At 44.3% G+C, this 19919-nt stretch overlaps 2 protein-coding genes across 7 annotated transcripts in view; one reads left to right on the top strand and one right to left on the bottom strand.

Moving 5' to 3' along the window:
• The first annotated feature begins 92 nt into the window (after positions 1-92).
• ccdc57 (coiled-coil domain containing 57) overlaps positions 93-19919 on the top strand; it is a 44594-nt gene continuing 24767 nt past the window's right edge. For 2 of the 6 annotated variants that reach the window (XM_031753133.2, XM_031753135.2), the window contains exon 1: positions 12528-12666. In XM_031753133.2, the coding sequence (XP_031608993.1) occupies positions 12623-12666 (44 nt within the window). In that variant the 5' untranslated portion in view covers positions 12528-12622. The other 4 variants (XM_039616640.1, XM_039616641.1, XM_039616642.1 and 1 more) reach the window with 4 other exon arrangements.
• On the bottom strand, positions 531-10797 carry LOC116330718 (monocarboxylate transporter 4-like). The gene is made up of 6 exons (XM_031753136.2): positions 10740-10797; positions 5128-5381; positions 4903-5046; positions 4102-4703; positions 3780-3960; positions 531-1051 (listed from the first exon to the last, which is right to left on the bottom strand). The coding sequence occupies exons 2-6, from the start codon at positions 5348-5350 to the stop codon at positions 744-746; spliced, it is 1458 nt and encodes a 485-aa protein (XP_031608996.1). The 5' UTR covers positions 5351-5381; positions 10740-10797; the 3' UTR covers positions 531-743.

A 19919-nucleotide genomic window follows, 5' to 3' on the forward strand; every position in this document is an offset into this window, starting at 1 on the left:
TGATTATTGTTTCATAATGAAGAAAGGTCAAATATTACCAAACATATGAAAAAGTCATCTAAACAACATGTAGTGTAAAAATAAATGTCTTGGAGACAGCAGCTACTCAGATATTTTAATTGTCGGGTTTGGATTCAGCACATTAAAATAATAAGAAACAGCACTTTATATGTGAAACTGACGACTTCCTAAAAGTCCAGCAGAGTAAGACGAGCAGGTGAACAGCAGCAGTATATCATGAAGCCTTTTATGGGCATGTTGGATGACTACAGCCATTTTTTCTAAATACGTTTCCTGTTCTTGTATAATTTACTAAGAAACAGTTGCACAAATGAAGCAGAGGAACCCACAGACTGAGCTGCAAACATGTTTTCTTTTATTAGCATGTCAAGCTTCACCCTGAAGACGAGCACGAGCTGCGTCTGCTCACACAGACTCGGAGATGTGATTGAAAGCAGCTGAAGGATGGTTTTTTTACAGATGAGGAAGATGTTCAAGGATAACTAAAAAGATGATTCTACATTTTTACTCAAACTGGTGAGTTTTTCCTCATCACCACAGGAGGGGCTGTAATGCCCCTCCTGTGGGGCATTAGAGCCATTTCAGCTGAAACCAGCTAGTGAACCAGTAACTCATGGATATACATTTATGGTGAAATGTCAGCTCTCTTTCTTTTTTTACTGTATCATCAGTTCTTTCTGTGTCCTATTGGTACAATTTATGCTATCTCGTTAATACTAATGTTAATTCCCGGTGTCTTCCGGTGCCTCCGTCACCGTCATGTCTTCCTGCCCTTTCAAAACACGGACTTTTCCATTTTCTTTTCCCGTCTGCTCCTTTTTGCCTCCGTCGTGTTCTTCGTTTCCCGCCTGGTTGAGGCCCTCCAGCTCAGCAGCACTTACAGCCATCTCAATCTTAGCCTGTCCATCTTCTCGTTCCCTCCTAATGCAAAGAAAGTTCCCAGTGGCGATGACAAAGGCAGAAACTGTGACTTCACAGCCCGCCAACAGGAACACGTACATGTACTGATGGGTAGCGTCCAAGAGCCGACCTGGTGGAGAGTGCAACAGTGTTAGTATGAATGTCGTTCATTGTCCCCGTGATGACTTTGTAGAAACAAGGAGGATACTAAGAAAGTGAAACGGTTGGTTTGTGTCCATGCTTGTTAGAAAGATCCAGCCGAGTACAATTCATGACCTTTGTCACTGACTATGGATGAAGCTGGTTATACCGAGGGTTGTTATTTTTGGTTTTATCTTAAACAGATACACAAAGTCAACATCTCTGTAAAAATCGTGAGCTTGACAGCTGATGTTCTTTCTCCACGGGAAGCGCTGGGACAGCTATAATTCAATCCAATTCAATTCAATTTTATTTATATAGCGCCAAATCACAACAAAAGTCGCCTCAAGGCGCTTCATAGGTACAAAGAAAAACCCAACAATCATATGACCCCCTATGAGCAAGCACTTTGGCGACAGTGGGAAGGAAAAACTCCCTTTTAACAGGAAGAAACCTCCGGCAGAACCAGGCTCAGGGAGGGGCGGGGCCATCTGCTGCGACCAGTTGGGGTGAGAGAAGGAAGACAGGATAAAGACATGCTGTGGAAGAGAGACAGAGATTAATAACAGATATGATTCGATGCAGAGAGGTCTATTAACACATAGTGAGTGAGAAAGGTGACTGGAAAGGAAAAACTCAATGCATCATGGGAATCCCCGGCAGCCTACATCTATTGCAGCATAACTAAGGGAGGATTCAGGGTCACCTGGTCCAGCCCTAACTATATGCTTTAGCAAAAAGGAAAGTTTGAAGCCTAATCTTGAAAGTAGAGATAGTGTCTGTCTCCTGAATCCAAACTGGAAGCTGGTTCCACAGAAGAGGGGCCTGAAAACTGAAGGCTCTGCCTCCCATTCTACTTTTAAATACTCTAGGAACAACAAGTAGGCCTGCAGTGTGAGAGCGAAGTGCTCTAATGGGGTGATATGGTACTACAAGGTCATTAAGATAAGCTGGGGCCTGATTATTTAAGACCTTGTATGTGAGGAGCAGGATTTTGAATTCAATTCTGGATTTAACAGGAAGCCAATGAAGGGAAGCCAAAACAGGAGAAATCTGCTCTCTCTTTCTAGTCCCTGTCAGGACTCTTGCTGCAGCATTTTGGATTAACTGAAGGCTTTTCAGGGAGTTTTTAGGACATCCTGATAATAATGAATTACAGTAGTCCAGCCTGGAAGTAATAAATGCATGAACTAGTTTTTCAGCGTCACTCTGAGACAGGATATTTCTAACTTTAGAGATGTTGCACAAATGGAAGAAAGCAGTCTTACATATTTGTTTAATATGTGAGCTGAAGGACATATCCTGGTCAAAAATGACTCCAAGGTTCCTGTCACGGTTCTGGGTCATTCTGACCCAGCTTCTTCAGTTCTTTATATTTTGGTATATTTCTATAGTATTGATTATTATTCTAGATTAAGTGCAGTGTCTGTCTGCCTCCTTGTAAGTTGTTTCTTGTTTCCTGTTTTACTTTGGAGGTTCGTGTCTGGTGTCAGTGTGTTCGGTTTACTATTCCCCTGTCTCGTCAGCTGTGATTTCTCCCAGGTGTGTTCCCCTTCTGTGCCTCATTCCTTGATTACTGCCGTGTGTATATTAGCCCTGTGTTACCTTTGTTCTCTGTCGCATCGTCAACGTCTACTCGCCCTCAGTTTCTGCTGTGTGTCCTGTTACCTGTTTTTGCCTGCCTGTTAGTTTATATTTTCCAGTTTAGTTAGTCTTCTGTTTGGTAAGCAGCCTGCAATAAAGCAGTTCATTCTGAGTTACTTTCGCTTCCGTGAGTCCTGCGTTTTGGGTCCTTCCTCTCTGCCTGCCTGCACACAGCCATGACAGTTCCTCACAGTGTTACTGGAGGCCAAGGTAATGCCATCCAGAGTAAGAATCTGGTTAGATACCATATTTCTAAGATTCTCAGGGCCGAGTACAATAACCTCAGTTTGATCTGAATTAAGAAGCAGAAAGTTAGCGGCCATCCAGGTCTTTATGTCTTTAAGACATTCCTGCAGTTTAACTAATTGGTGTGTGTTACCTGGCTTCATGGATAGATAGAGCTGCGTGTCATCTGCATAGCAGTGAAAATTTATGCTATGCCTTCTAATGATGCTGCCTAAGGGAAGCATGTATAATGTAAATAGAATTGGTCCTAGCACTGAACCCTGTGGAACACCATAATTGACCTCAGTGTGTGAAGAGGACTCTCCATTTACTTGAACAAATTGGAGTCTATTAGATAGATATGATACAAACCACTGCAGCGCAGTACCTGTAATACCTACAGCATGTTCTAATCGCTCTAATAGGATATTATGGTCGACAGTATCGAACGCTGCACTGAGGTCTAGCAGGACAAGCACAGAGATGAGTCCACTGTCAGAGGCCATAAGAAGATCATTTGTAACCTTCACTAAAGCTGTGTCTGGATCTACTCTGGGACATGTTGGCTCAGGGGATTAAGTGGTAAATTTCACAGTACAAACCCATCCAGAAAATCCTCACTGTACTAGCTTTCTATCATTTTAATAATTATCATTAATATTGTTTTGCATCAAGGGCAACATGGTGGTTGAAACCCTGTCCTAGGACATTTTCCCATGCAGACTTGAAGAGGTGCAGATTAAACCGACAATCTGACGATTAGGTATTATACAGATGAGATATTGTACTCTAAATGTGACCAGGATGGTAACAGAGAGAGAGCACCATCATTTCTTGGATACTCTGACCTGCTCCAGGAGGTCCCACCAGCACAGCAACAGCTTCCATTAGCAGCACCAGGCCGATGGCACTGGAAAACTTCTCTTTCCCCACAATGGCCATGAGGACCTCAAACTGAAGTGCTCCAACCATCCCATATGATATACCAAAGAAAATACAGAAGACCACCAGACCAACATAGTTCTTTGCCTGAAATGAGACAACAGGTTTCACACTATGTATACAGCTCAGTTTGCAATATTCACTTATTACGACCCAGATCTGCAATCATTAAGACAACTTCCCAACTGGAACCCATTCTACTTGAAGAGGACTTTACTGCAATGTTACCTGCGATCCTATGATGTCGGTGCAGCCATTGAAGATCATAGCAAAGCTGAAGAGGTAGACGCTTCGAGGTCGCACACGCTTCATGCCTGCTATGAGTCCTGATGCAGGTCGGGCAAACATATCAACAAATCCTAAGATCGAGAGCAGCAGTGCCGAGTTGGTGTCCTTGTAGCCAAGGCCTTTAGCATAACTGACCACAAACACAGGCGGCACAAACAAGCCTAGCACCATAACAGAAGCTGCAATGGCATAGATTACAAAACCTCTGTCCTTGAACACACTGAAGTCTAATAGTTTCTTCTTTGCCTTTGGTTTGTCTGCAGCCATCAGAGTGTTTTCTTCCAGCATCTGGGACTTCTTAGGGGTTGACAGAGGCCGCATGAGAGCACCACAGGCACAGCAGTTGAACAGCATGCCTCCTAGTATAAGGAATCCACCCCGCCAGCCATACTGGTTTTGGAGAGTCTGCCCCAATGGGGAGAGACAGCATAGCGCCACAGGGCTGCCTGCTGCTGCCAGGCCATTGGCTAGAGGACGCTTCTCACTGAAGTAGCAGTTCAACATTATCAGAGATGGCTGGAAGTTCATTGCTAGACCCAGACCTGCAGAGAGACAGAAAGCCATACACAAGCATAGAGAAATGAATTGAACTGCAGAGAAATGCTCATGCGAAAAGTTAATGAATAATTAATTGATTATTGGATCAATTATTCAAGATAGATAGATAGTACTTACCACTCTGAGCATAAATTTGTTCACAAAGTCTAAATATTTAACATCTGGACTTTTTTGTGACTCTACCTGTAATAACTCCAGTGCAGAGGTAAATGTGTGTGATGCTTTTGGCAAAGGAAGCCAGAATCATTCCCACTGAAGCAAAGACTCCTCCAACCATCATCACTGGCCGACAGCCAAATCTGTTCACCAGCACACTGCACAGAGGGCCTAAGAACACAGTTCATCGGTCAGTACACAGTATACGTGTGCAATCAGATATTAGCGGTTTCATGTGTTATACTTGGGTACCTGTGCCATATAGCATGGCAAGCAGTATTGAGGAGATCCAAGCAGTGGCACTGTAGCCAACCTCAAACTCTTGAATAAGGTCCTTGAAGAAGATGCTGACAGCCTTCGGGAAAGCATATGAGAAGCCAGTGATGACGAAGCATCCTGCCAACACTGCCCAACCCCAGCCTCCATCTGGCGCCTTCACTCCAGGAGGTCCATCATCCACCACTGCTCCTCCCATTATTTTCTGGGAGCTATGATGAGGTGAGTAACTGTAGACACATTGGTACAAAGCACAGACGTAATACAGCCATCAACCAACTCAATCTAACCCTGTAAAAGGAAGCCTGAACACAAAACATCAAAAGCTGTGCCACAGCTGCATATTCTTCGATATGTGAGTAAATCATACTAAACATACTTTGTGGCAAAAAGGAAAAATAAAGCAAACATAAGCTGTCTCTCAGGAGTGTCTCCTCAGCCTGCTATGCAGCCTCAGCAAGCTAACGGTGCTGCAAGTTACTGGATCATCAGCACGTACGGCCTCGTCTGGCTGTTTGCAGGTCTGGAGACCTTAGCAGTTATCAGAAAGGAATTAAATGTTGCTACTTATCAATCTGTTGGAGGGGATATAAGGTAATTTCCCAGAAATCTGAACTCAGTCATTCTACAGCAAGGATGATTTTTTTCAAGGAGAAAATATTCCAGACACTTGCCGATCTTCCAAGTGGATGTCTCAGCAAATCCAAGTACAGCGTCTAACCCGTGGCCAAAATACTAAACTCCTCTTTATTTAAAAATCTCGAGTTAAGTGTGTCTGACTGGAGCTTAATGAGGCTTATAATGTCATACAGAGATGCTCTACCACCTCAGCACCAGCTGTCCTGAGAGCATGTCTCAGGTGGTAGAGACAGTAGAGCCTTCAGTTTTCAGGCCTCTCTTCTGTGGAACCAGCTTCCAGTTTGGATTCAGGAGACAGACACTATCTCTACTTTTAAGATTAGGCTTCAAACTTTCCTTTTTGCTAAAGCATATAGTTAGGGCTGGACCAGGTGACCCTGAATCCTCCCTTAGTTATGCTGCAATAGACGTAGGCTGCTGGGGATTCCCATGATGCATTGAGTTTTTCCTTTCCAGTCACCTTCTTCACTCACTATGTGTTAATAGACCTCTCTGCATTGAATCATATCTGTTATTAATCTCTGGTCGTGTCCAAATTCATGGGCTGCATCCTCCTGAGGCCGCATTTGTAGACCGATTACGTCACAACGACGCGCCGAAGGCTGTCCAAATTCGTAGACTCCTCCGAATGCAGCCGACAAATGCGTCCTCCTTTTCCCCGAATTTGAAGGATGGGTTGGGTGTGTCCTTCGTGGCCCACCATATCCCAGAATTCATAGCGCGGCCCAGCCAAACTCCAGTTTCCGGCAATGGCGACCGCTACTAAGTTTTAAAATTACTCTTATTAATCTTTCTGGGTCACAAAATAAACTTTTAACATATTTTCAGGCGAGAATGTAGCTGTGTAAACTTCAAATATCGGCTCGGTTTATCAAGATATCGCATATTTGCAAAAGTGCTTCGACGTTTTCGGAGACGTCTGTTACCCACCAGCTCGATAGCTAGCCGAGAGCTTCAGAATCACTGAAGCCGCCGAGAACGGCACAACTCCCGGGACATCATTTTCAGATCACCGCGGACTTTCGCTACTCAGGTTAAACGTAATATATAAGTCACTTAGACAACCTAAGGCTTTTTTCAGTGTTTTACTTGTTCGTGAGTAAATCGGTTTGGCTGAGATTAAAGTTATTAGATTAGATTAGATAAAATAAAACTTTATTAATCCCCCGGGTGGTTTTCACACAGCTGAATAAACGTCAAACAGAAAACTGATTAAACAGAAGTGTGAGATGGTCGAGAGTTTACGCCAGCGTCCTGTTATATTTTAGATAGCAAGGAGCAGACGGCCGAGTTTATTAAACTCCACCGAGACAGCGGTGACGTTAATCAGAAGGCTAGACCGTCCAATTTCACAGCAGTTTACTTCTGGCCTACCCGACCTTCTGAGGACCCGGCCCACGTAGACCGCGAAGGCCGGGTCCTCAGGAGGATGCAGCCCATGAATTTGGACACAACCTCTGTCTCTCTTCCACAGCATGTCTTTATCCTGTTTTCCTTCTCTCTCCCCAATCAATCACAGCAGATGGCCCCGCCCCTCCCTGAGCCTGGTTCTGCCGGAGGTTTCCTGTTAAAAGGAAGTTTTTCATTCCCACTGTCGCCAAAGTGCTTGCTCATAGGGGGTCATATGATTGTTGGGTTTTTCTTATTGTACGATCTACCTTACAATATGAAGCGTCTTGAGGTGACTGTTGTTGTGATTTGGCGCTGTATAAATAAAATTGAATTGAATAGAGCATGACCAAGAGGCAATGATGAGGTGTTGCATGGAGGATTATCTTGATGGTTATCCCAGGGACCAGCTGTCCTCAAGGTTATGTGGCTTTTTTCCATTGCCTATGATCAGGAGTGTGCTCATGTCTGCGTTTAAGGAACATCTTCTAGAAACACAGTTCATTTCATTTAGGTGTAGCTGGCTATAGTTGGATAATTAATTTGGCTTATTCCAAGTTACAAGACAAAAATAATCACATTTCCTGAATTATTTTTTGATCTATTAATTGTCTTTATGAAGTTAGGTTTTTTTCGTATACTATAAATTAGGCAAGACATTTTCCTTTACAGTGGTGCGCTTTGGTTCTGCTGTCTCAAGTGCCTTTTTGTTCGAACACTTAAAATGAAATTTGGTGTGTGTAGTCCATAATTTACAATGAGTCTGACTGATTATTTAGAGTAAGTATTTCCTTGCCTTGTACCATGCCTGAACACCAGATTGTGGCTGCAGCAGAGACACTCAGAACTCCCTCCCCCAAAGCCATCTCCTCCAGAGCTCCAATCAAATGTCTCTCAGGAGTGTCTTCTCAGTCTGCCCTGTCCTATTTCTAAGGAAGAGGCCAGCCACTGTCACAGCAGGGTATGCCAGTGTGATGATGACCCAAGAGCAGAGAGGGAAGGAGGTGGAACTAAGTTTTGTTTTTTTTTAAAAAGGCACGCTGTTTATTTAGGCTGTAAACATGAATACAAAAATGAAGCAGCATAAGCAGTGACAGAAACTAACTATGATAACTGTGACAACTATGATAAGATGTGGAGGGACGTACCACAGAGAAGAAGACTGAGGACTTAAATACAGACAGGAGGAAGTGGAAACACAGCTGACTGAAATGAACATAATGACGCCGCAGGGGAAATGAAACTAAACACACTGAACAAAGAAACACACGACTCTTTCAAAATAAACCAGGAAACACTGAGAGACGTAGACATGACAACTAACACAGAAGACAAGGACAGACTCACAGAAGGGGACATAGATGGAAACCTAAACGAGAATCAAACTCAACTAAATCCTAACTAATAATGGCAACACAATAACTAAGCACATATTCAGCATAAGGACTCCAAAAACACACAATGAAGTTCTCCAAAGGCTGTTCTGTGACGCAGACCAGCCTTTGGAGACAGCTTATTTCTACTGCTTGTATCTGTGATGTCATTCTTTCAGTCACGAGTTTGGGACCATAGGTTAGGTTAGGAAAGTAGATCAGCAGGTAAACCAAGAGCTCCGCTTTTACATCATGCCCTCTCTCTTTACCACAACGGGCTGGTGCAGCGTCCGGCTCACTGTGGCCACGCCCCCAATAAGTCCGTCAGTCTCTTGTTTCCCTCCCTAGAAATTCTGTCCATAAAAACTGTGCCCAGACTTTGTGACAAAGAGCAGCCCTGGAGGAGTCCAACTTACTGCCAGCAATGCAGACCGGGCTCCTGTTGTCTATAGAACAAAGTGCTGTATGCTTGGAAGGGTCAGTATGACCAGGACCAATTTAGAATCATCAGACAACCTAACATGCCTGTCTTTGAATAGTGGGCTCTAATTATACTTATATAAATGAGAAACCTTCAACAAATGTGAGAATATGGGCTTGTTGAATTATGACCTTTTGTAAAATTTGAACAAATAAAATATAAATCTAAACAGCGGGAAATGTTGATAACGAACAGAATGAACGTTTAACTGGCAGGGACAGTTTGTATAATGTTAGAAGACAACAATTCACACACATGTGGATAGAAACTGGTCTCCCTGTTCCTACTTTAGACATGAGAAAACTCAGGAAAGCAGTGCGCAGAATCGAGCATGTTAACGTGCAGGAACTGTATGCCACGGTGGGCTTTCTTTGAACAAACCAAAAGAAAAAACAAAAACCTTCTAGATGTTCTGGTACAGAATTAAAAATCTGTTGCAACATCTCTGTCGCCATAATCTGTGACTCTCTGCACAGATACTGTTGTGTCTTCAGCCCGGTGTTGTCTATAATATGTGAAACATATGTCAATGTTTCCCTCGAATGATATCGAGTCATCTTGAGCCACAAACAACATTCCTGTAACAAGGTAGAGGCTGCAGCTCCGAGCTCCTTAGAATACCACGACCTTTGTCAGTGACGTTAATATTTCCTTTATTTATGCAGTTTAAAAAAAATCTCATTGACACTAAAAAAGTGTTTTTTAAAGAGTAATCAGGCCAAGAGGACAGCAGATATTGTAACAGATATAACAACAGTTCTGCAGACATATTTTAAGTGGACAAAAAGGACCGGATTGGTTATAATGTAAGTACAATAACACAGAGTTATAGAGACACTTGAAAAACATGTCACCTTTAAATTTTATATAAAACCCTTTTGTAAACCCTGTTCACCGAACACACGTAAAATATTATACATAGAAAACACACGGAAACATTGGAAATCACTTTTGGGCACAACACCGGTATCAGTGATACAGAACCGCCGCGCAGTCACTGTTTGTGTGCCACCAATGTGCGGCCAATATAATGGACACCTGAGGGAGCAGCTGAAACGGACACTGTTGGGGACAACCAAAGAAACCGGCAGTAAACAGCAACATGGTGTCTATTTATACAAGGAATTTATTACTAAACTTGGTTATTCCAAACAGCATTATTATTACATTGAAATCAGTCAGATACGGACGAGTCACCCTGGTGAGTCTGAATCAACGTGGAAAGCACTGCACGTCTGTAGCTGCTGAAGTCTCAGCGACTCAGGACACCGAGCAGACACTTTCTGTCTAATCGCCTATTTTTGCGGTGCTTCCCATAATTTCACATGAGGGGAACAAGCCAGTGTTCGCAGAGCACATTTTCAGTAGCTACATGTCCCATATATGCTTTTCTACATTGTACTGATGCGCTTTAATAGACTGGATGACCAAAAACTAAACTTGGCATCAGTGTGATGCATGCAGCTGAGCACACATGCGCCTGACCGGAGCAACAAGAGCTTCAGTTTTCAGTGCATCACACAGACCTGAGCAGCCGCTCAGTCTGAGATGTACACCTGAGCTCCATCACTCTGAGAGTTTAAAGTCTATTTGAACTTTTATTAAACTGTGAAGCAGTCGCAGCGCGCCCCACCTGTAGCACCCAGTGATGACGACAATCACAGCAGAGTGGGAAATGAAACAAATATCGATCATCGATCACGTACCTGCTGAGATGCTGTCTGGGTCTCGCGGCTGAACTTCCTCGCGTGAGCGCGCGTCCGTTGTTCGTTTTTATTGAAGCATGACGCGCACACGGAAAGCCTAAACCCCGCCCCGCTTTCAGATCCACACTGCAGGAAACCGGTCTCCGCTCCAAGTCAGGGATCTGTACCAGCACCAGCACAACAAAGCTCAGAAGACTCCTCCTGATGATGCCGCTGTAGCTCCATCAGAACTATGTCAGGGTAGAGGCCTTAAAAGATTTTCCAATTCAGGCAAGCTTAGGAGATGTGAGACTTATTAAAAAACAAATTAATCAAGGAAACCAATGGATTAACTTGCCTTTAAAACTTTGGTCACAATTTCTTAATAAGAACGATTGGAATGAAGAGGCCAGGATTTTAAGATGGTGCGCTTATGATCTTGACTTTTACCCAATAAGTTAGATGGAAGATATAAAAATGGGCAGGACAAGGCTTAATGGCATATTGTATGTTTTATGATAAGGGAATTCTTAGGGACTTCCAATCACTAAAAGATCAATACCAGTTAAGCAAAACGGATTTTTTTAGGTTTCTCCAAATTAGGCATCACATACATAACTTTATACCTAAAAGAACAGATCTTTTCTTTCTTCCTGTTTTGAATATATTTGTCAAGGCTTACCAGGCAGATCCTGGCCTCAAGGTGATTTCTAGATTGTATAAGGGTATACAAGAGGTTAAGAAGTGGAATACTGCCTACATTAAAAAAAAAAAATGGAAAGGGAAACAAATACAGAAATTCTAAATGATATTTGGTATCAGCAGTGTGTTTTTCAGTGGAGAATTTCTAGTTCTAATATATGGAGATGTTTTGGTTGGAAGAGTCTCTGTAGGTTTTTATTACCCCTGCACAAAGTAAACATTATTCTATTCACTCTAGCTGTTGGAGAAAATGTGGGGCCCAAGGAATAAAACATTTCCACTTGTTTTGGTCATGCCCATTGATCAACACTTTTGGGTATCGATTCATTCTGAGTTACAGATCATTTTTAGCATGCAACTTCCCTTTAATTGGGATGAACTTTTGTTTGGATATTTATACTCAGTGAATGTAGATAAAACGTCCAAGCTGTTGTATGGTATTCTGAGTCTGGCTGCCCGTAAGACTATTACCAAGAAATGGCTTAGTGTGAAAATTCCATCACTTAATGATTGGTATGAGATTGTTTATGGGATGTTTAAAATGGAAAGAATTACTTTCATTAATAGACTCCAATATGACATATTTAATGATATTTGGGATAAATGGAAACATTACATTTTGTCAAGGAGACCCGATTTTGTTTGAATCTCTGTAATTATGTATGCCATATTTCTGAATGGTTATGTGTATATATGTATATGTCACTATGTATGAGTGTATAGGCGAATACATATGTATGTAGGTATGTGTATGTATGACTAAGTATAGTGTGTGTATACACACTAGATGGTACACCCGTTTGTTTATTTTTGATTATTTGATTATTTTGGGTTATTTGTGCTCTTATATGTTGTTTAAAAAAAAAAAAAAAAAAAAAAAAAAGAACTATGTCAGGGTGGCGCTCCGTGATGCTGAGCACTGATCTCTCTTTTAGGGATAAAGTCCCAAACTTGCATCACTGCAGGTGGGACATGACTGTGACATGTATTATTTTAATGGCACTTCCGAGCTGTCACTTCTAGAAGAACACAAAGTCAAAGCTACACTGTCCTTATCGCCCTTCTGTCATCTCATATCAAACAGAACATCGCACACAATCTTGAACCCACAGCAGTAAACAGGAACCATGTCATCGCTGTAGGCGGGGAGCAATTTAGCCGACGCACGGTTTCCATGGAAACAGCTGTGACATGGTGACTGCATGAAGACGGATCAGGCCTGCTGGTATGCACGTAGCTGTTTAAGGTAACCTAACGATAGGCGCGTGTGTGAGCGCGTGCTCGTTACGTCTTTGCACTTCCTGTTTTTATCCGGTAACAGCAGGTCTGTGTTCAGGGACCGGTGTGAACAGACTGTAGATCTGCAGGAGTGATGCACCAGCTACAGCACACTGTGAGTGTAAAAGTACAGTTATACGTTTGTAACTTTGTCTCTGCGGCTGCGCACCACGACTGTGATCGGAAACGACCACTGACGTCATCATTAAAGTACAGGCTAAAGAAGCACGTCATCGGTCAGCTTTGAACCTGGTCACTACTGTTTTTGACTTCATCATCACTGCAAGTTTATCGTGCTCTGCCTGTACAAACATATCGTCCACACACGCTGTGACAAAGCCCTCCTCCTCCGTGACCTCCCTGAACTCCTCCAACACACAGTTTTTGCTAATGGAAGTACAAGGATGAATTGTGACGTATACAGTCGGGTTGAGCCATAACACAGTGTCCACCATAATACTGGTATAAATCTGTATATGACATACAGCACCCAGCTGTTCAGCACATGTGCACAGAAAACAGTCAGAGTCACACAGAGCTGAACCTCCTGCTGTCCAGGGAAACCTCCAGGACAGCAGCCTGAGTCCTGGAGAATATTCGACTTGAAACAGTACTGCTCAGTACTGTAGCTGTGTGGTACTGTAGCTGTGTAGTACTGTAGCTGTGTGGTACTGTGGCTGTGTAGTACTTTAGCTGTGTAGTACTATAGTTGTGTAGTACTGTGGCTGTGTAGTACTGTGGCTGTGTAGTACTGTAGCTGTGTAGTACTGTGGCTGTGTGGTACTATAGCTGTGTGGTACTATAGTTGTGTAGTACTGTGGCTGTGTAGTACTGTGGCTGTGTGGTACTGTGGCTGTGTGGTACTGTAGCTGTGTGGTACTTTAGCTGTGTGGTACTATAGTTGTGTAGTACTGTGGCTGTGTAGTACTGTGGCTGTGTGGTACTGTAGCTGTGTGGTACTTTAGCTGTGTGGTACTATAGTTGTGTGGTACTGTAGCTGTGTGGTACTGTAGCTGTGTGGTACTGTGGCTGTGTAGTACTGTAGCTGTGTAGTACTGTGGCTGTGTGGTACTATAGCTGTGTGGTACTATAGTTGTGTAGTACTGTGGCTGTGTAGTACTGTGGCTGTGTGGTACTGTAGCTGTGTGGTACTTTAGCTGTGTGGTACTATAGTTGTGTGGTACTATAGCTGTGTGGTACTGTGGCTGTGTGGTACTATAGCTGTGTAGTACTGTAGCTGTGTGGTACTATAGCTGTGTGGTACTATAGCTGTGTGGTACTGTGGCTGTGTGGTACTATAGCTGTGTAGTACTGTAGCTGTGTGGTACTATAGCTGTGTGGTACTATAGTTGTGTAGTACTGTAGCTGTGTGGTACTATAGCTGTGTAGTACTGTAGCTGTGTGGTACTTTAGCTGTGTGGTACTATAGCTGTGTGGTACTGTAGCTGTGTGGTACTATAGCTGTGTAGTACTGTAGCTGTGTGGTACTATAGCTGTGTGGTACTATAGTTGTGTAGTACTGTAGCTGTGTGGTACTATAGCTGTGTAGTACTGTAGCTGTGTGGTACTGTAGCTGTGTGGTACTATAGCTGTGTGGTACTGTAGCTGTGTGGTACTATAGCTGTGTAGTACTGTAGCTGTGTGGTACTATAGCTGTGTGGTACTATAGTTGTGTAGTACTGTAGCTGTGTGGTACTATAGCTGTGTAGTACTGTAGCTGTGTGGTACTTTAGCTGTGTGGTACTATAGTTGTGTAGTACTGTAGCTGTGTGGTACTATAGCTGTGTAGTACTGTAGCTGTGTGGTACTATAGCTGTGTGGTACTGTAGCTGTGTGGTACTGTAGCTGTGTGGTACTATAGCTGTGTGGTACTGTGGCTGTGTGGTACTAAAGCTGTGTAGTACTGTAGCTGTGTGGTACTATAGCTGTGTGGTACTGTAGCTGTGTGGTACTATAGCTGTGTAGTACTGTAGCTGTGTGGTACTTTAGCTGTGTGGTACTATAGTTGTGTAGTACTGTAGCTGTGTGGTACTATAGCTGTGTAGTACTGTAGCTGTGTGGTACTAGCTGTGTGGTACTGTAGCTGTGTGGTACTGTAGCTGTGTAGTACTATAGCTGTGTGGTACTATAGTTGTGTAGTACTGTGGCTGTGTAGTACTGTAGCTGTGTAGTACTGTAGCTGTGTGGTACTGTAGCTGTGTAGTACTATAGCTGTGTGGTACTATAGCTGTGTGGTACTATAGCTGTGTGGTACTATAGCTGTGTGGTACTGTGGCTGTGTGGTACTGTAGCTGTGTGGTACTGTAGCTGTGTAGTACTATAGTTGTGTAGTACTGTGGCTGTGTAGTACTGTAGCTGTGTAGTACCTGTAGCTGTGTGGTACTGTAGCTGTGTGGTACTATAGTTGTGTAGTACTGTAGCTGTGTGGTACTGTAGCTGTGTGGTACTGTAGCTGTGTAGTACTATAGCTGTGTGGTACTGTAGCTGTGTGGTACTATAGCTGTGTAGTACTGTAGCTGTGTGGTACTGTGGCTGTGTGGTACTGTAGCTGTGTGGTACTGTAGCTGTGTAGTACTATAGCTGTGTGGTACTATAGCTGTGTGGTACTGTGGCTGTGTGGTACTGTAGCTGTGTGGTACTGTAGCTGTGTGGTACTATAGTTGTGTAGTACTGTGGCTGTGTAGTACTGTGGCTGTGTGGTACTGTAGCTGTGTAGTACTGTGGCTGTGTGGTACTGTGGCTGTGTAGTACTGTGGCTGTGTGGTACTGTAGCTGTGTGGTACTGTGGCTGTGTGGTACTGTAGCTGTGTAGTACTGTAGCTGTGTGGTACTGTGGCTGTGTGGTACTGTAGCTGTGTAGTACTGTGGCTGTGTGGTACTGTAGCTGTGTGGTACTGTGGCTGTGTGGTACTGTAGCTGTGTGGTACTGTAGCTGTGTGGTACTGTGGCTGTGTGGTACTGTAGCTGTGTAGTACTGTGGCTGTGTGGTACTGTAGCTGTGTAGTACTGTGGCTGTGTGGTACTTTAGCTGTGTGGTACTGTAGCTGTGTAGTACTGTGGCTGTGTGGTACTGTAGCTGTGTAGTACTGTGGCTGTGTGGTACTGTAGCTGTGTGGTACTGTGGCTGTGTGGTACTGTGGCTGTGTGGTACTGTAGCTGTGTGGTACTGTAGCTGTGTAGTACTGTGGCTGTGTGGTACTGTGGCTGTGTGGTACTGTGGCTGTGTGGTACTGTGGCTGTGTGGTACTGTGGCTGTGTGGTACTGTAGCTGTGTAGTACTATAGCTGTGTGGTACTGTGGCTGTGTGGTACTGTGGCTGTGTGGTACTGTGGCTGTGTAGTACTATAGCTGTGTGGTACTTTAGCTGTGTGGTACTGTGGCTGTGTAGTACTATAGCTGTGTGGTACTGTGGCTGTGTAGTACTATAGCTGTGTGGTACTGTGGCTGTGTGGTACTGTGGCTGTGTGGTACTATAGCTGTGTGGTACTGTGGCTGTGTAGTACTATAGCTGTGTGGTACTTTAGCTGTGTAGTACTGTAGCTGTGTGGTACTATGGCTGTGTGGTACTGTAGCTGTGTGGTACTGTAGCTGTGTGGTACTATAGCTGTGTGGTACTGTGGCTGTGTGGTACTATGGCTGTGTGGTACTGTAGCTGTGTGGTACTGTAGCTGTGTGGTACTTTAGCTGTGTAGTACTGTAGCTGTGTGGTACTATGGCTGTGTGGTACTATAGCTGTGTGGTACTGTAGCTGTGTGGTACTTTAGCTGTGTAGTACTGTAGCTGTGTGGTACTATGGCTGTGTAGTACTGTAGCTGTGTGGTACTATAGCTGTGTGGTACTATAGTTGTGTAGTACTGTAGCTGTGTGGTACTATAGCTGTGTAGTACTGTAGCTGTGTGGTACTATAGCTGTGTGGTACTATAGTTGTGTAGTACTGTAGCTGTGTGGTACTTTAGCTGTGTAGTACTGTAGCTGTGTGGTACTATGGCTGTGTAGTACTGTAGCTGTGTGGTACTATAGCTGTGTGGTACTATAGTTGTGTAGTACTGTAGCTGTGTGGTACTATAGCTGTGTAGTACTGTAGCTGTGTGGTACTTTAGCTGTGTGGTACTATAGTTGTGTAGTACTGTAGCTGTGTGGTACTATAGCTGTGTAGTACTGTAGCTGTGTGGTACTATAGCTGTGTGGTACTGTAGCTGTGTGGTACTGTAGCTGTGTGGTACTATAGCTGTGTGGTACTGTGGCTGTGTGGTACTATAGCTGTGTAGTACTGTAGCTGTGTGGTACTATAGCTGTGTGGTACTGTAGCTGTGTGGTACTATAGCTGTGTAGTACTGTAGCTGTGTGGTACTTTAGCTGTGTGGTACTATAGTTGTGTAGTACTGTAGCTGTGTGGTACTATAGCTGTGTAGTACTGTAGCTGTGTGGTACTATAGCTGTGTGGTACTGTAGCTGTGTGGTACTGTAGCTGTGTAGTACTATAGCTGTGTGGTACTATAGTTGTGTAGTACTGTGGCTGTGTAGTACTGTAGCTGTGTAGTACTGTAGCTGTGTGGTACTGTAGCTGTGTAGTACTATAGCTGTGTGGTACTATAGCTGTGTGGTACTATAGCTGTGTGGTACTATAGCTGTGTGGTACTGTGGCTGTGTGGTACTGTAGCTGTGTGGTACTGTAGCTGTGTAGTACTATAGTTGTGTAGTACTGTGGCTGTGTAGTACTGTAGCTGTGTAGTACTGTAGCTGTGTGGTACTGTAGCTGTGTGGTACTATAGTTGTGTAGTACTGTAGCTGTGTGGTACTGTAGCTGTGTGGTACTGTAGCTGTGTAGTACTATAGCTGTGTGGTACTGTAGCTGTGTGGTACTATAGCTGTGTAGTACTGTAGCTGTGTGGTACTGTGGCTGTGTGGTACTGTAGCTGTGTGGTACTGTAGCTGTGTAGTACTATAGCTGTGTGGTACTATAGCTGTGTGGTACTGTGGCTGTGTGGTACTGTAGCTGTGTGGTACTGTAGCTGTGTGGTACTATAGTTGTGTAGTACTGTGGCTGTGTAGTACTGTGGCTGTGTGGTACTGTAGCTGTGTGTAGTACTGTGGCTGTGTGGTACTGTGGCTGTGTAGTACTGTGGCTGTGTGGTACTGTAGCTGTGTGGTACTGTGGCTGTGTGGTACTGTAGCTGTGTAGTACTGTAGCTGTGTGTGGTACTGTGGCTGTGTGGTACTGTAGCTGTAGTACTGTGGCTGTGTGGTACTGTAGCTGTGTGGTACTGTGGCTGTGTGGTACTGTAGCTGTGTGGTACTGTAGCTGTGTGGTACTGTGGCTGTGTGGTACTGTAGCTGTGTAGTACTGTGGCTGTGTGGTACTGTAGCTGTGTAGTACTGTGGCTGTGTGGTACTTTAGCTGTGTGGTACTGTAGCTGTGTAGTACTGTGGCTGTGTGGTACTGTAGCTGTGTAGTACTGTGGCTGTGTGGTACTGTAGCTGTGTGGTACTGTGGCTGTGTGGTACTGTGGCTGTGTGGTACTGTAGCTGTGTGGTACTGTAGCTGTGTAGTACTGTGGCTGTGTGGTACTGTGGCTGTGTGGTACTGTGGCTGTGTGGTACTGTGGCTGTGTGGTACTGTGGCTGTGTGGTACTGTAGCTGTGTAGTACTATAGCTGTGTGGTACTGTGGCTGTGTGGTACTGTGGCTGTGTGGTACTGTGGCTGTGTAGTACTATAGCTGTGTGGTACTTTAGCTGTGTGGTACTGTGGCTGTGTAGTACTATAGCTGTGTGGTACTGTGGCTGTGTAGTACTATAGCTGTGTGGTACTGTGGCTGTGTGGTACTGTGGCTGTGTGGTACTATAGCTGTGTGGTACTGTGGCTGTGTAGTACTATAGCTGTGTGGTACTTTAGCTGTGTAGTACTGTAGCTGTGTGGTACTATGGCTGTGTGGTACTGTAGCTGTGTGGTACTGTAGCTGTGTGGTACTATAGCTGTGTGGTACTGTGGCTGTGTGGTACTATGGCTGTGTGGTACTGTAGCTGTGTGGTACTGTAGCTGTGTGGTACTTTAGCTGTGTAGTACTGTAGCTGTGTGGTACTATGGCTGTGTGGTACTATAGCTGTGTGGTACTGTAGCTGTGTGGTACTTTAGCTGTGTAGTACTGTAGCTGTGTGGTACTATGGCTGTGTAGTACTGTAGCTGTGTGGTACTATAGCTGTGTGGTACTGTGGCTGTGTGGTACTTTAGCTGTGTAGTACTGTAGCTGTGTGGTACTATAGCTGTGTGGTACTGTGGCTGTGTGGTACTTTAGCTGTGTAGTACTGTAGCTGTGTGGTACTATGGCTGTGTGGTACTATAGCTGTGTGGTACTGTAGCTGTGTGGTACTTTAGCTGTAGTACTGTAGCTGTGTGGTACTATGGCTGTGTGGTACTGTAGCTGTGTGGTACTGTAGCTGTGTGGTACTTTAGCTGTGTAGTACTGTAGCTGTGTGGTACTATGGCTGTGTGGTACTATAGCTGTGTGGTACTGTAGCTGTGTGGTACTTTAGCTGTGTAGTACTGTAGCTGTGTGGTACTATAGCTGTGTGGTACTGTAGCTGTGTACTGTAGCTGTGTGGTACTGTGGCTGTGTGGTACTTTAGCTGTGTAGTACTGTAGCTGTGTGGTACTATGGCTGTGTGGTACTGTAGCTGTGTGGTACTGTAGCTGTGTGGTACTTTAGCTGTGTAGTACTGTAGCTGTGTGGTACTATAGCTGTGTGGTACTGTGGCTGTGTGGTACTTTAGCTGTGTAGTACTGTAGCTGTGTGGTACTATGGCTGTGTGGTACTATAGCTGTGTGGTACTGTAGCTGTGTGGTACTTTAGCTGTGTAGTACTGTAGCTGTGTGGTACTATGGCTGTGTGGTACTGTAGCTGTGTGGTACTGTGGCTGTGTGGTACTGTAGCTGTGTGGTACTGTAGCTGTGTGGTACTATGGCTGTGTGGTACTGTGGCTGTGTGGTACTGTAGCTGTGTGGTACTATAGCTGTGTGGTACTGTGGCTGTGTGGTACTGTAGCTGTGTAGTACTGTGGCTGTGTGGTACTATGGCTGTGTGGTACTGTAGCTGTGTGGTACTGTGGCTGTGTGGTACTGTAGCTGTGTGGTACTGTAGCTGTGTGGTACTATGGCTGTGTGGTACTGTGGCTGTGTGGTACTGTAGCTGTGTAGTACTGTGGCTGTGTGGTACTATGGCTGT

The sequence above is a fragment of the Oreochromis aureus genome, linkage group 8 (assembly GCF_013358895.1).
Source record: "Oreochromis aureus strain Israel breed Guangdong linkage group 8, ZZ_aureus, whole genome shotgun sequence".
In the NCBI taxonomy this organism is placed as follows: Eukaryota; Metazoa; Chordata; class Actinopteri; order Cichliformes; family Cichlidae; genus Oreochromis; species Oreochromis aureus.